Consider the following 17,719-nt stretch of genomic DNA (forward strand, 5'->3'; position numbering starts at 1 on the left):
TACACTTTATTTTTATTTTATCATTTGCACTTTTATTAGATACACCAGCAATCTCCAAATCCCTTCCCTGGGAGGGCTGTCACTCTGGCTGGCTCAGTGGCTGGGCAGGAGGGTCAAGGCTGACATCACCCTCCTCCTTCTCCTCATCATCCTCATCTGCCTCATCCTCATCTTTCTCATCGTCCTCTTTATCCTCCTCCTCACCATCCTCCTCCTCTGCCTCATTCTTCTCCTCATCCTCCTCGTCATCCTCCTCATCACATTCATCCTCCTCATCTGCCTCATCCTCATCATCTTCATCCTCCTCTTCTCCTCCTCCTCATCTGCCTCATCTTCATCATCCTCCTCATCTTCACCCGCCTCATCCTCCTCCTCCTCATCACATAGATTCTCTTCATCTTCCTCCTCATCCTCCTTCTCCGCCTCGTTCTCTTCCTCATCCTCATCATCCTCCTCCTCATCATCCTCATCATCATGATCTTCATACCCCTCATCCTCATCATCCTCCTCCTCATCTGCCTCATTCTCCTCATCATCATCCTCCTCCTCTGCCTCATTCTCCTCCTCATCACATTCATCCTCATCATCTTCCTCATCCTCATCTGCCTCATCCTCATCATCCTCCTCATCATCATCTTCATCCTCCTCCTCATCATCATCCTCATCCTCTCCTCCTCCTCATCTGCCTCATCTTCATCATCCTCCTCTTCATCATCACATAGATTCTCCTCATCTTCCTCCTCATCCTCCTTCTCTGTCTCGTTCTCCTCCTCATCATCTTCGTCCTCCTCCTCATCTGCCTCATCCTCACCATCCTCCTCATCATCCTCATCATCATGATCTTCATCCCCCTCATCCTCATCATCCCCCTCCTCCTAATCATCCTCATCCTCCTCATCCTCAACATCCTCCTCACCCTGACTGATGATGAAGGCACTCCCACGTGGCAGCTGGTGCTCAGAGCTCGCTCCTGCAGAGGTACGTGCCCAGCTGAAGGGCACTGCAGAGCCCCACAGACTGAGCCTGCACAGGGAATTAGCTGGGAGCTCCAGGCCTGTGCAGATTTTGTGGGATTGGGCACACAACTCTTCACATCACTGGGAAAACAATCTGGAGCATGACAAACAGGAGGGCTCCTGAGCATGTCACTGCTGCAACTATTCCAGAATGGGGTTTGAAAAGGTCCCTGATGAGGCTGAATTTCCAGCCTGCTCCTGTTTCAACATCTCCAGGAGCTCCCTTTGGTTCTGCTGGGTTACATGGACAGTGTCACCTTGGTGTGACTGCTGACCCAGCCTGCTCAGTGGCTCTGAAGGATGGGTGACAAAAACCAATACTTTAAATCACTGACTCCAAACCTTTCTTAATTTCTCCCCGTGGACACATGTTTTGCACAGTCCAAAAGAATATGTGAAGGTCTCTAATAAGAAAGAGTGTGCAGTAGCATAGTCAAATCCCACTGCTTAATGTTAAATTACAGTTTCCATGCAGACAAATGCTGCTGCATTTCACTAAAACAAACATTAAATTGTAGCAACATCTTCTAGATCCTGGAATCATAACTTCGGCAGTGACTGTTCTCTAAGTCCCTCTAGTTTCACCAAATAACTCCAGCATCAAATCTTGGAAGCCAGTACATTAAACAAAATTATATAATAGATAATTCCTGCTTCTTCTCATAGAAATAAAAATGAGTCGAAGAACGACATTAGGAATTATTAAAGCACAAGGAGAAATATATTTGATGTTAGTAGAATTTTTAAAATTATCTTGCTACTGTGAATAAAGAACCTACTCTTCTCTGTATGTCATCAAGTGCCTTTCACTTGCTGAGGATTCGTGGGCCCAGTACCATCTCAGCTATTTAAAAGATACTATTTGCAATTTGTAACTAAGGAAGCAGTCATTTATCTGAACTATCAGATTTTGTGTGACTCCCTCATCCCCTGCACACGTTTCTCACCACACACTGCTACCTGAGGATATGATGAGTGTCAAGAAGATTGGTGTGGGTTGGTGCATCAGCAGCTCCCAGGACTGGGACACTCCTCAGGGGCACAGTCTGTGGGGAGCCAAGAGCAGCAGAGGTGGGGGATGAACAAAGAGCACACCTTGTAATTCACCTTGATAATCAAAGCACTTCAGGCTCTCAAACTACAAAGGCATGTCCACTGAGAGATTCACGAGTGGTGCCTGGCCCTGCCAAGCTGTCAGGTGTGATTTTTTGCTCCTCCAAGTTTCCCTCCAAGCACAGAGTCCTGTGAGATGCAGTGAGCAAAGAGCCTCAGAACATCTGAGCCTGGCTGGATCAAACCCAGCTGCCTCTCCTTTCTGGGAATGTCCTCCCCTCCTGAATTCTGGCCCTTGCTCCCATCACTCTTCAGAGGTGTCTCTGCTGGGCTTTTCAGTCTATCCTTTTTCCACTCAAAGTCAGCCCTGGATAGCTTCTTCACAAATGATAAGATCAAAAAAGAAATTAAAATAGTGTAAAAAATAAAATTAGGGGCTTACCTGAGTATGAATTAATTTCAGTGTCAAAATTTATTCTGACTTCAATTCCACTCAGGAATTTGCTTTTTTAAGAAGATTTTATAAAAACTTTTCTGAGAATTTTTGTATGATGAGAAAATAACTTCCACTCTATCAGAGTCTTACATACACTATTTATTTATTTATTAGACACTGCTCTTGAAAACTTTGGGCAAATATTATCCCAGTCCTTTTTCCCCACTCTGGATTGTCAGCAACATTTTGGACTTGGTTTTGAGTGGCCACCACAGTGATCAGTTACCCACAGCCTGCTCCCATGTACTACAGAATTCCCTTCAAAGCTTCTTGTGTGAATTCAAGCCCATCTGGAGTTGCATTCCCTCCACATCTCATTCAATTTCTCTCCAATTCCTCACATGCATCCTCCATATATTCCAGTGTATTCCAGAATAATTCTGCTAATTCTCTCTCTACAGGGCTGTCTTTCTATGTCTGTCTATGCACCAATTTCCATCTGAGCAACATCACCTCCTCCAGCTTTGAGAAATACCACCCAGAGCTGCCTCTGTTCTGGAAGAACATGGGTTGTTCTTGTTTCCCCTCACTGGCACCTTCTTCTAGGGTATCAAACATTACATGCCTTCATGTGAATGTTTGATGCATGAACATACTTATTCCAGCTCTTCTTTAGTTTTTTATTAATTACAGAGGAGGTAATACCCACGTCTAGTTTTTCCAATAGCAATAGAACTTCTAGAAAATCCACACAGTTAAAGGTAATTGCTGCAGCAATTTTTATGTAGTAATAAATCGATAACAGTTTGGATTTCTTTCCTCAGTAACTGAGGAACACCAGAAATTCTGCTTCTTTCTTAGAGGAACAGGACATTACAAAGGAGTTGACAATCTGACAACTTTCAGTGCAAGTTTTAAATAGCTTCAAGAACTTAGAGTTTGTACTTAATTCAGAAATTCATTGTATTCCACAGAACCAGACAATGTTTGCATGAAAGGAGATACAAACATTTTAGAAGAGTTGACTTGATTAATATTTATGAATATATTAAGGATATTACATATTGTAGCAGCCCACATGCAGGGCAAGAATACAATATTTTACTGTTCACTAAGATTTTATCAGACATTAACACACACCTCTGTTATGCTGCAGAGCTTGATTCTTTAGCCACCCAGGAAGGTTAATAACCAAGATAAATAAATCTAGTATATGCCATGAAATATCTTAGTGTAATCAGAGTATTGTCCTTAAAGGTACAGCATCAATATCCTCAGCTTATTCTGGAAACTGGCAGAAGATGCAGATTTTTGTCTGATATTTCAAATATTTGAGTCACCTGGCACTCACAGGTGCCCTACACAGCTCTTCCCCAGCTCTCCAGATTCTTACCACAAAGCCTCTGTGTATGACTGTGTCAGGAGACATTCTGACTCCCTCGTTCCCTTACATCTAGAAAATGCAAGCTGAAAAACATTAAATTTTTCAATAGTGACAGGGCTTGAGACAGCTAATTCATCTGCAAAGCAGCGTTCAGCCAGACCAGAGTAAAACCACTGGTTTTTTTTGAAGTTTGACCAGGTGTCACCTGAGTTTCAAAGAAGGAAGCACTGTTCTCTTCCCTCCTCCCAGCTGCCACGAGCTGCAGATGACAGGATCTGTTTGAAGTTCTACTTTTATTTTAAAAGCTTCAGGCCATGCTTTAGTCTCAGCTCTGCAGGGAGCTGCTCTGCTCTCCTCACATGCACACAGCCAGGCTGCTGCCCTTCATCCCCTGTCCTGGGAGCCACTGCAGGGAGGACACATGGGGCACCCAGCCCCTTTGTGCTGACCCAGATGTGACACAGCAGCAGCCCTGGAGTGTCAGCACTGTCTAACCTCACCCTGCTTTGATCACAAGTGAAAGAGAGGTGGTTTTCAGCAAAAAATCACTGTGGAATGAAGCACATGGCCAGTGGGGGGATGGGGGAAGATCCTCCAGCCAACAGCTCTTTGGCTCCATGATGATGCTTAGGGACAGTGTGGTCCATCAGTCCTGGGAAAGTTCCTAAGGACAATGCTCATTTCTGTAATGCCTGGTCCAGAGCCTAAAACACACCTTTACCTCGTTATTGCCACTTCCTAGAACCATGTTCTCTCGTGGCTCTTGGAGCCACTGGGGATATATCAACCCAACAGCTCTTTAGCTTCAAGTTTCTAGATCTTCCCAGCCACCAGTGCTAGTGGCAGCTTTACCCCTATTTACACAGTGATGGCACAGAGACGACCATGAGAAAGAGCCTTGCTTAAGTCATACTCTGTGAGCACATAAACCCCCAGATTCCTGGGATTTTCAGTCATTTCTATGTGCAGAAGCATAAATACCCATCACAGCTCTCCTCAAATCATTAGTGCCTGGGTGTCAGGTGTGGGTTATTGCATGATGCAATATTATTAACATTACAATTATTGCATGATGCTGTAGCAGATGATCTGACAGCAGACTCCTGTGTGGCTGCACACAGAACACTTCTCACACCAGAGGTGGAGGTTGTTCTAAACCTGATTTTACAGAGAGAGAAGAAACACAGAGGAGAAGTGACCTCACACAGGACAAACTGGAAAGACTGTAGAACTATGAAAGTTCTACCCAGGCCACTATTCAACAACACAACAGCACAAAAATACTTTTCTTTTCCACTTCTGGGGTGAACATAATTTCAAATCTTTAAAATGGGAACAAAACTAGAAGTAATCTACATTTGATTCCAGAAAAAGAAAAAAAATCTATGACAACTCTTCATTTTTAAGTAATTGGTTTTGCTTCCAGGAAAAACGGATATATAAAAGTCTCCTATCTAAAAAAAATTTACTAAAAAAATTAAAAATATGATTAAACGTATTCTGCCACATTATATATTTTATACAGTAACAGAAGACAATATTTTAACAGCACTTCTTTTGAATCACACCAGGGCATTCAGCAGGAGTCAATTTATACTGCAAGAGAATAATGATGTACCTCAACTCATTTTAATTTCAATAATTGAATGAGAAATAGCAAAGCCTATTGAAAGGACTGTATGCTGGTCAGAGACTAATGAGAAAATAGTTTTGAGTCTCTGAGTCAGCGGGTGTCATGGTAACAATGCATTATCGAAATCTGATTAGTATGCTCAGCAGCTTTATAAATGATAATATGCTCTTCTAATCGTATTTCCCTTTCTTCCCCTGTGCTAAGTTTTATATTCACAACAGGTAAGGGGGAAAAGGCAGCATTCTGTTTAGCTGCAAGTTTAAACCATGTCCAGCACCCACAAACTCTGAAATCTGTCATGCAGCAATACACAAATTTTCCTACCACCTTGAAACAAGAAGCTGAACCTTCCATTGCTCTCCTCAAGTACTATAAGCAATTATTTAAGTTAAATATTATCCTCTTCTTTTAAATGTAATTGTTTCTAAGGACATACACGTGAAAAAGACAACACAGTGAAAACACAAGCATCTGAAGGAAAAGTCTGTTTTTCTTAAGAGAAAGATGCAAGAGAAGAGAAAGTGCATGTTTAATTCATCCCAGAAAGCGTGACTCCTGGTTCTTGATGCTTTGAAAAGAAGGAGGGGATTTTCTTGTGTTTAGAGGACTGTGTGTGCCTTTGGTAGCTCATTACAAACTCAGAAATCAGGAGGAACCATGAAATTAAATAGGATACATTTCCTCCTCATGAAGAAGAGAGCTAATATTGCTTCATAAAATAAATACAATGAAAATACAAGGTTGAAGGCTTAATAATGCTCCTTTTATAACCGAGCCTCAGGTGAATAGCCTGGCAGACTTTTATTACATTAACAGTAAAGAACTCTATTTAAACTGCTGCCTCACAAATCTGATTCAAAGTAATTTCAACATATAGAAGCACAGCCTTATCAAATGCATTTTAGTTTTGAGAGTAAAATGGTGTCCTATTTTTCAACAGAAAGACCAAAAAACCTAATTCACGTTTGCCCTCTTTCCATGACCCTTGTAACTTAAATATTTAATTTTTATTTTCAGTGCTCACTTCCATTTATTAATTCAGCTTCAAATCCATACGATGAAAGGGCAGGAAAGCTCATATTCTTATTCTCTAGGTGAACCCAAATACTCTCAGTCATATGACAAATAATGCGTAATACGAGTCAACTTTCCAGTATTATTAATAACGGGACTGTGTTTGCCTCAGTGCACGAACAGGGAGAAAATGAATACTGCAATACCTGAAAAGCTTATTACTCCTTGTTACGTGCACTGCCACGGGGACAGAGTTTAAGATGTACAAAATACTAAAAGCAATCAGTCTTAAGTCAACACTGTGAAAGGCAGAGGAACATTTTATGTACACGGTTGGGAATTCAGCAGGGAGTGCAGGGTGTCCCTGAGAGCAGAGAGGCAGCAAAGCAGGCAGGGAATGAAGGAGCAGGGCCAGTTCAGGGACTCTGGGCACTGACCTGGGCCTGAAGCAGCATCCTGAGAGCCAATCCGTGTGCCCTTCCCCTGTCAGGAGGATGTTGCCATCAGGGAAGCCCCACGTCTTCCACAGGCGGTCATCGCCACCGCTCAGCACTATTTTTTTTTGGGGGTGTACAGCCAAGCTGGAGGGAGAAAAGAGAGGCAGGTTATGTTCTGTACCAGTACCAATCCAAAATATCCATTTAACTCAGGGCAATAACCCCAGAAATCTGATTCTTGATGGGCTGGGCAAACAGTGATGCTTTCTAAGCTCATGAGAATTCAAAATACATAGTGTGGAGATGAGCTGCTGCTGTTGATGGAGAAAAAAGAACATTACTGATTTCTGTGAAACCAGAATTGTTTTCACACTCTCTTGAAGTTCCACTTAACACTGAAACAATGCTTTGAAATACTTTGTTAGGTTACATTCTAACAAACATACAAGAGGGTAACAAGCTGTACCAACATGATTAACTTACCCACTTATCCAAACTAATTTCAAAAAGCAGCCTGTCCCCACTTGTGCCTACAGGTGTAAAGTCTCCTACCACTGTGAATAACTGCAACGATAATTACAGTCCAGAAGCTACAGTTGTTGCCAGCACTTTAGAGCCCATTCACTGGGACTAGGTCAGAAAATTCATTTCAATTCTGTACTCAAAATCTGTTCCATGTTTTCATTTTTAATATGTAGCATGCTGCGATGTAATGGAAATCATACACTTAACACAACCCTAGACTGAAAACTCCGTTTATTTTTGATTTAGCAACTGCAGTGCAGCTTAAAATGGATCCAGGGAAGAAAATCAATCTGTTGGAAAGATAACAAGTAGCACATTTCATACGGATTTGGTTATTTGATTTAAATCATTGTAATGCCTTACTATTTGTTGAACATCAAAAAGTTCTAGTAGTTGACTTTAGTTCCCAGAAGTGGATATTTAGACAGATTAAATCTGGAATTCAGAGTCAAAATGCAATAATGGGGAGAGGAATCACAACCTGTGTGTGCACCTATTTCAGCCGTGCATCAGGGCCGACAGCTCAGAGAGAAAAACACTTATTAAAGCAGAATGAGAGGAGACAGAGACAATGCTGAGCACCCAAATGGGAAGAAAAGAGAGAACTTAGAAGGCACAATGTCATAAAAGCCTTTTTTATTAGTACCTTTCTCTTGCACTCAAATTATTTCATAAAATTCCTAAACTAGAACCATAGCATCTACTATACTGGGAAAAATAATTCCCTCTATCAAATCCATAGTAAAAATATATTTATGTCAACTAGAATTTCATCAGAAAACATCTATTCTTGCAGTTTAATTCCCAGCCTAGGAAGATTCCTACAGACTCATCAGCTGAATCCATCTGCTCGAGTGAGGAGCCTGAGATTTACTCATTCTCTAGTTTCTTAGAAAAAAAATGTTTCCTGTCTTTTCCTAAAGAGGATAAAGTCCTTCTGCATTGAAAGGAGAAAAGAGAAGGAGGGAATGATGCTATTTAAATTCTCCAGAGATGCACAGAGAGCAGTTGTATCACTTAGATTGGCCACAGCAGATATCTAGAAGAGCAAGGGGGGAATAGAGATAAAAGGAGAGAATTAAATGCTGGAAAAAGGCACCAGTGGCCTGCAAATTACAGGACAAGAAGAGCTGTCCCAGAATCCCTCTACTACAGAGACTTCTGAAGCACCAACAACCCCTCTGCTGCTATCTGCATGTGCATACAGCTGACATTTTTCTCTTAACCTGCTTCAGACACTTCAGACCCCTCCAGTTTTTCCCCCCAGACATTTCTGCTCCTAGTGGGGGCTGCTGTGAAGCCTTTCCATCAGCTCTCTTACATCTTCCTAAAGATCTGCCCTGTCAGTTCCCAAGGGGCATTATACAGCTTTGCTCACCTTCAGTTCACCTTTCATGCAGAGAAAATTTTACCTGGTGTCTTCCTCTAGACCCTGACTCTCTTCCTGGACAATCCTTCTACCCTGGCCAGGCTGCAGCTGTGCTTTCATCCATCCAGCTGTGCTCTCATCCATCCAGCTGTGCTCTCATCCATCTTGCTTTGTCCACCCTCAACCCTCCCAATACACTTCCAGTCAAACTTCTGAAATGCTCCAACTTCTGCAGTGACCAGACATTCCTATGAAGCTTTGGGAAAATCTATAAAGTGAATTACATATGGAAGAAAGTATCCATACGAAAGCTGCAAATTTGTTTTTCACAGTCTTTGAGCTTTTGTACAGCTCTGCTGCTGTCCAATGTTTTTCTTCCTCCTTGCCATTTTTACAGGCACACAGTGAGCACCATTTAATTAACAGCAAATTTGTGACACAACTGCTGTTGAGCTGCTTCTGAGAAAGGGAAGCCCATTCATCCAAAAGGCATTCTATATGCAGCATTAATTAGGCACCCTTGTCTTCATTTCTGGCAATCCAGCATTGTATAGATTTTTGCTTCATCTCTGTTCACAGGGTCTAATTATTTCCAGCACAGAAGACTTTGGGTGGATTGGAATGGAAATCAATAATGGAACATGTGTGATAGGAACATTAGTTTTCTTCTCCTCCTCCTTTGGGATAAAGTGGGATCAGTGGAGACTCAGCCAAGAAAAAAACCCAGCCCTCCCCTCTTGGAGATTTGCTGCTGTTGAGTATATAAATACCCTTGTTTACACAACTCACTCTGGCATTATAAGACATTCTCATCTCTTCAGCACTTGCCATGGTAGATATATAGTACTCCCAGTAATTTGCTTTCAAAACAATCATCGATTATTTTAATTTATTTTGACTGAGCCATAAATAAAAATACAGTATCTTCTGATGCAAAATACTTTCAGGATGTTCCACGTTTGACCACTTCACACACAAAATCAACCTTCAGGTCAAAAAGTGCTGCACCCAGAGCTGCCTGGGGAACATCAGCTGGGTTTTTAATACAGCCACTAACTTGAGGGAGGGCAGATCTCAGATCCACGTGGAGAAAAACTTCCTGGCACCAGGGTTTCTGAAACATTGGAACCAATGTGCCATGACCAGCCTGTTCCCCCAGCTCTCAGCACACCCTCAGCTCTTACCCAGGTAGATGGGTACCATCGTGCTTAGGAGAGGGACTGGGCATTCCACACACAAAACTGACACTGCTTGTAGGTTAATAAATAAAAACCTAACCTAAATTGTCTCAAAATTAGGCACTCAGAGAATGAAAAATGCAAAATATATCACCAGCTTAGTACTCCTAAGTGACTTACCCAGCCTCACCCAGTTTCTCTGTGGCAGAAAGAAGGACAAAATCCAATTTTCTATGGTTTCATATATAGGATTTATACAGAAAAATATGTTCTCAATATAGACAACATTCATCTGCCAAATTCTAATACAGCATTGTACTGAATATTGCTTGTGATATGTAATTTTTAGAACTTAATGATTTGATCAAAATTATTTGCATTCCTGGGTACTGGCAAAGAGGTTTCTTGTTAATGCCAGTAGCTGCTTTCAGACCAGAAAGCTCTTCTGCTGCATTTCTTGCTCCAAAATATGAGAGCAACAAAGTTCCTGCAAGATTAAAAAAAAAAAAACAAATGCATTTTTCCTAGTGACAGAAATATTTGAACCAACATTTTCTTACACAAAAAGTCAGCCTTGCTCACCATACCTAGCACAGGAAATTTTGGGCTGAGCAGTTACATTTGGGTAAAGTTACAACTGCCTGAAAACCTTGGTTTTATAGTGGAAACTGTTGGGAAATTGCTGATATTTCTTTCTCTGCCATAGGGCAGGTTTTGGAGGCAAGGACATGACATGCACTGAATTCCAGAGGATGGATGCTGGTTACAGCCTCAGACAAGAACAAATATATATAAATAAGAGGGCATCAACAGCCCTACTGAAATCAGTGATATTGTTCACATGCACATACTTAGTTATACTGCTGGACTGCACCCTAAAAATCCACAGAGTTTGCAAAGCTGACATTTTATTTCAGGTCTGATTTTGCTGGACATGAGCCAGCTGTGCTGAGACAAAGGACAAATGAACCAGAGCATTCCTGTGTCAGTGGATGTGAGGACTGCACAACCCAAGCACCTTTTCCTACCTCTCAGCTGCCACCAAGGTGCTTGCACTCACCTTTGAGCTGCCCCTCAGCTGATGCCACCCAGCTTGAGCCCAGGAACAGTGGGATGGCCACTGCTCCCTCAGCCCCACATGAAACAAAAATCAAAGGGTTCAGAGCTTAGCTGAGGGATAGAAGCTATACATCTAATGATTACAGAATTCACAGAATCACTGGGTTGGAAGAGACCTTCAAGATCATCGAGTCCAATCCATGCCCTAACACTTCAACTAAGCCATGGCACTGAGTGCCACATCCAGGCTTTTTTTTTATGTGCATCCAGGGACGGAGACTCCACCACCTCCCTGGGCAGACAATCCAGTACTTGATCACTTTTTCCTAATATCCAACCTATATTTCCCTTGGCACAGCTTGAGACTGTGTCCTCTGGTTCTGTCAGTGCTGCTTGGAGAAGAGACCAACCCCACCTGGCCACAGCCACCTTTCAGGGAGTTGTAGAGAGGGATAAGGTCACCCCTGAGTCTCCTTTTCTCCAGGCTAAACAACCCCAGCTCCCTCAGTCATTCCTCACAGGCTTTGTGTTCCAAGCCCCTCCCCAGCCTTGTTGCCTCCTCCGGCCATGCTCAAGTGTCTCAAGGTCCTTCTTAAACAGAGGGGACAGAACTGGACACAGCACTCAAGGTGTGGCCTCAGCAGTGCTGAGCACAGGGGAAGAATGACCCTCCTGCTCCTGCTGGCCACACCATTCCTGATCCAGGCCAGGGGCCATTGGCCTTCCTGGCCACCAGGGCACGCTGCTGGCTCATGTGCAGTCAGCTGCCAAAGCAGAGTAGAAGCAGTGCAGAAAGTGGCTGAGCCAGTAGAGCTAAGACAATAAATCACTTGCTTGGCTTTGTTGTGTCAGGATGGGTAGATGGGATATTGTTAAAGTGAAGGAATTTTAACTGCACCTGGGCCCTGAAACCAGCCAGAACCAGGTTGGGAGCTTGAACTAGAACCTAGCATAGAAACAAGACAAAGGTGAAGAGTTGAAGGCGAGGGAGACTCCCTGACTTCATCATTAGGAGAACACTGACCCATTCCAAACACCCACTGACCCATTTGAAGGAAGGAATGCACAAGTGTGAAAGGACTTTGAGCTCATTTTAATACAAGGCAGGGCTAGGTGGGGTTAGGTGATGTATATGTACAGCTGTGTTGGGCAATTATATGAATATGTAAGAATTTGTGGATAAAAGAAGGCAAGAGCCTTGTGTACCTCACACATCCCTGTGGGAGATTTCTCCCACATAAACATACCACTGTCTACCTTTAAATAATTGGAGAGTCTTTGTTTCTGCATCACATGCTCCTAGGATCTCACTGCAAACAGGGTCAGCCTCCACATGTACCACAGGCAAACGAGTAGGGCTCACACAACACAAATCACATCAAGGGAAGGTCCAGTTTTACCTCACGGACTGAGGGCTGGCAGCAGCAGTCATGGAAATTCTCTCACTTCCAGAGGGGAAAGGGAATGACAGAGAGCACAGAGATTTTGCTGCAGCACATCCCTCATCCCTCTCTACAACTCCCTGAAAGGTGCCTGTGGCCAGGTGGGGTTGGTCCCTTCTCCAGGCAGCACTGACAGAACCAGAGGACACAGCCTCAAGATATGCCAAGGGAAATACAGGTTGGATATAAGGAAAAAGTTTTTCACAGAAAGAATAATAAAGTATTGGAATGGTTTTCCCAGGGAGGTGGTGGAGTCACCATCCCTGGATGTATTTAAATAAAGCCTGGATGTGGCACTCAGTGCCATGGTTTAGTTGAGGTGTTAGGGCATGGGTTGGTTGATGATCTTGGAGGTCTCTCCCAACCTGTATATCCTGTGATTATTTCCCTCTCCCCTCCATGATGGTGGCTGGGCAAGAGGAAAGCCAAGGTGAAGAGCAGCATTCCAGCTCCATCCACTGCCCCACAGACCCATGGAACCCCTTGGCCACACTGAGAGGCCTCGGGGCACATAAGGCCAAAGAAAGGGGACACACTGCCACACAAATGCTCTCAGCTAAGATTAACCTGCCAAGAAATTACAACTAAACACATCCCAACAGCCTAATCAATCATTTTGTGTTGAAACCCTGAAGCCTGGGAGTTTTGAGCTTTCTGTGCTTTCTGGCACTGACCCCCAGGAGAACACTGCTTTTGACCTGAGGCCTTGGAGAAGGCTCCAAATTTGAGTGATGGAGTTAAAATCATGGGTGTGTAGTGAAATAGAAGTGTGTGCTTTCACATGGGGAAGGGTTTGGAATTTGGAGTTTTACACTATAGTAATAGGTATGGGACAAAATGGAAGTTCTTGGGTGTTGTCTCTTCTTGTTCCTTCTCCTTCATGATTTCAGGCAGTAATTTTTGGTTGGATAGAAAGTACTGCAGTGCAGGTCACAGGTGTTTGGTCATTGGGTCAAAAATATAAATAATATAGGTGTTAGCTTTTAATTGGATAGCTAGGCTTTAAAACACCTTGTAACTACCTAAATTCACCTCCATTTTCTCACTTTTAGCTTGATAGCTAAAAGTAATAAAGAACTCTCTGTACTTTGGATAAGATTTAATAAACAACCAAGTCAGAACAAAAATCCATCTCTGGAGCATTCAATCCTGACTCTGAGTGAAAGCAAAAAATAAAAAATAACCACTTTCAAGAATTTTGCCTGTTGCAACTCCTCCTAACATGCCTTCTTTGAATATCATCTCTCTAATACAGTCATTTGTACCACCTTTTTTATCTTGGCTTGAGTTACCTGATCTCATCTGAAAGCATTCTTCTGTAATAATTATAACCCTGACATTTAATTCAGGGTTTTATTATGCAACTGTAGCATAACTGAATAGCTTACGTTCCTGTTTGAGATCTCAAACTTTATCTTTTCTTGACGAAATGGAAGAGGGGAAAAATGCTCTCAATAGAGAAGATAAGAACTAAAACAGACCAAAAAAAAAAAAAAAAGGAAAAAGAAATTTAAAGAAAATAAAACAAAAACATAAAAGAACATAAGAAGGGGAAAACACTCATAGCACAAGCTCCTAGCTTTTGTTTAATTTCTGTAAATGCCCATCTGGAAGCCAATGATAGATCTCAGTCACAGCAATGCTTTACAAACTCTATCCTGTCTGGTGAAATTCCTGGCTGCTTCCCAAGCTCCTGTGACTCAGGATTTGGGAGGGAGAAAACTTGCTAGAATCTCAACATACCTGAAGTTAACGTTCTAGACTGCCCAGCAGACCTTGGTACACCCCATAAAATAATGAGAGAAGTCTGCCAGAGACTTGAACTTGTATCTCTAGAGGCCAAACAACTTCCAAATTCACAGTCGAGTTCATGTACTCATTCTAGCCCCCATGCACACAATCTTCACTCTCAGCTGTAGAGCAGCAGCAAACATATTTATTCCAGTGAAGTGGAATAAATTCACACACTTTCTAACTGGCAAACCCAGTTCTCCTCTCAAAAAAAACCAAAAAACCCAATTTCAGGAAGTGGACTCTCCCTGCTATATAAAGTGCCTCCAAAAGTAACTGCATTGACATTATTGTATTAACAATTGTATTTAATATTCTTGATTAATAATTTAATATTATTGATTAATAATTGTATTAACATCACTGTTAAGTCCCTGATACAGACACAGTTGAGATAAATTCAGAACATCCATTTTGTGGCATTCTCTGATCACTTTCTGTTTATCCACTCCATGTGCAATTGTCAAAATGCATCACTCTGTATTAACTGAGTGTTGTAACCTACCCAGGTTTTACTGTGTTAGATTTGACTGGTGCCAATATCAAATTATCTTCTTCTTAACAACAAAGTTTGGCCCTGGATCAAATCTGAGAAAAAGTCAAAACTATGCTGTTATTCTGCATGTGTTTTCAGAGGCCTCATCCTTTAAAGACACATGCATATTCCTGAATTATGCAGTACCAGGAGCACTGCTGATTTCACAGCATATTAATTTAAAAACATCCATAATCCTGTTCAAGATTGAGTCCTTAATCACATGAGGGCAAGATCTGTATAGAACCTATGTAATAATATGTAAAGTGTTTATGCCATTAGAGTCTCATGTACTGTAAACCTCTGCACCCTAACATTAAGCTTTTTATCTAGAATGTCCATAAATAACAACAGGCATGAATCTAAATTACTTCTTAGAGAATCTTTACTTATTCATTCCTTTTATTGTGCTGACGAGCTTGTTGATAATTTTCCTGCTGGCCACAGGAAAAAAAAAAATCACTTAGTCTACAGCATCAGCTGTCACACAAGACAGAAACAGCTCCCCTCTAAACTGCCTTAAACCTGAGCAGCAGGCAAGGAACAAACCACTTTCCTCCACACACAGAACCACTGTTTATTTTCAGTGAAAAATCTAGGGGTGGGGTTTGGCTTGATTTTTATATTTATTTAAATTGTCATAAAATTTAGATGCTGACAAAGCTGTGAACAGGAGACAGGTCGAATACTTGGGGTGCTTTTTGGTAAGACTCAGGGTGCTATTAAAGAAATAACTAACTCAGGGTTTGCTCACTGACTGTAGCTCACAAGCTCTTATTTAATATGTATCTGAATCAATTTTTCAAGCTTAGTCAACTTATTAGGTCAGCAGCATACTTTAGGGAGAAATAATTAAGCCAAAAGCAAAAAGAATGAGAGTGGCAACAAACAAGTAAATGCAATTAAAAAGTTAAAACATCGACATCCTTTCCTAATAGCTTTCCTCTGGAGTGAGAGCTGCACTTCCGTGCCTGCAATGATTTATGCCACGTTTCACACTGTCTGTCACTCACCTTTTACTATCCCTTCATGAAAAATGCTCCATCACTTCTTTTAGCAAAAGGCAGCCCCCTAGGAGTATTAAATCACAGCATCCAAAACTGTAAGGAGATTAGGTGGGATGTGCAGCCTCTGGAAGGCAGCTCCAGAAGGGATCACAGCTCTCAGAACAGCTCTCCAGGGCAGCAGGGGAGAGACACAGAAAACCAGGGTCAGACCCTGGGCAAAGCTTGGCAAAGGAAAGCCCTGTGCATTTGCACACTGCACCTCTGCTTGTGAGCCACTTCATGGGCAGAGAAGCAAAGGGAAATGTTGCAATGCTGGCAAACTTGGCCAAAACTTTCCCTACTCAATCCATCCCTGTTGCCTCTCTTTTTGTCCTGTGCATTAGGTACTTGTTGGGTAGAGAGATAAAGGCTGGGCTTCCTTTGGAATGAAAAAAACTGCTTTTCTAAAAGGCTCTTCTAGCTTGACCAACTTGAAAAGATGCAGATTGCTTTCACAAAAGTTTCTACCTGTGGCCTGCTTTGAATTAGTTTCCATCATTACTGTTAGCAATTCCCAGTCTTCTGTTGCATGGCAGCATTTTCACAGATGATTAGGAGCAATGTTGTGGTATAAAAGAGTTTGGAAGAAAAAGTACTTGAAACTTGCCAATTGGTAAATTCTGTTAAATTATCAAGGTTGATAAAGGAAAATATTTAAAAATATAATTGGCAATTAGAGCATCAAACTAACTCCGATTTCTAAATTAATCAGAAACCAAAGCATTACCTTTTCAAGGTCAGCTTCCTGCCACTGTTTCTTTCTCACTTTTGGAGGCAGAGAAGGGTTTAATGTTCTGTGCTTTATTTCACTATCGTAATGCTGAAAAATGCTTCCATCAACAGAATTAATGGAAACTCTTGTGGGAAGAAAGTTACATAAATAAATAGTTTCTTCACAGTTAGGACTAAGAGGCAAAGTCAGCAGCTATGAATCACATTGTTCTTCTGGTGATCTCTGTAACCAGGTGTTATGTGTATGAGAGAGAAATGGATTTGGGCTTCACAAATTCTCTCATGATCCCAAGTTGTAGCTGCAATCCTACAAGGAAAAAAAGCAGTCATTCCACTTTCCCAGTGGAATTTAAAGAGAAAAGTTTTTCAAGCTGTTTATTCATCTCCTGCACAGTTGGAGACACGTGTGCTGAAAGGCATCATCCACCTTGGGCTGAGGAAGGTACACCCAGCACAGATTTACAGAACTTCTCCTTGAAAAGCAGGTTCTAGGTGGCTTTTTCTGGGGTTCAGGCTTCAAAAAGTGTTTTGTAAAACACAACCCTCATCACTGTGAGTGCAAATAGCCAAAATTTCCATTAATTTTTCACTCACGAATATGGAGAAAGTTGGCCTCTCCCTTTTGTCTTAAAATCTTTATATATCAGACAGTTGTTATTAACATTGTCTTAACTTAGGCAAACTCAATTCTCTAAGTGATGCAGTTTTCCAGAGGCTTTTTAGAAGTCATAACCAAACATGGATACAGCATGTCAATTCAGCCCTAATTTGGAGTAATTACCCAACATTACAGACACAGCATCCCTCTTCACACATTCCACAATTATAGAATTAATTTCCTTAGTTTGCAACAGCAGCCTTGCAGACCTTTTTACCTGTTTTTCCTCTTAACAGGTATTGAATTTGTTTACCTAAATTCTTTTTCCTAAATATATGATGTGGCACTTCACTTAATTCGAGTTCATCTTGCTGATTTCAGACCATCTCTGCAATTTGCCAAGTTTATTTTGAATTCTGATCTGATACAGAAAAGCATTTCCAGATCCTCACAGCTTGGTGTCATCTGCAT

General features: G+C 41.8%; 1 protein-coding gene across 1 annotated transcript in view; it reads right to left on the reverse strand.

Annotated features, from left to right (window-relative positions):
- SPAG16 (sperm associated antigen 16) overlaps positions 1-17,719 on the reverse strand; it is a 360,207-nt gene that overhangs the window by 182,726 nt on the left and 159,762 nt on the right. Inside the window, exon 11 of the mRNA XM_088167654.1 lies at positions 6,974-7,117. Within this exon, the coding sequence (XP_088023780.1) occupies positions 6,974-7,117 (144 nt within the window). The remainder of the gene's footprint in view (positions 1-6,973; positions 7,118-17,719) is intronic.

This window comes from Sturnus vulgaris, chromosome 7 (assembly GCF_052056855.1).
Source record: "Sturnus vulgaris isolate bStuVul1 chromosome 7, bStuVul1.hap1, whole genome shotgun sequence".
Taxonomy (NCBI): domain Eukaryota; kingdom Metazoa; phylum Chordata; class Aves; order Passeriformes; family Sturnidae; genus Sturnus; species Sturnus vulgaris.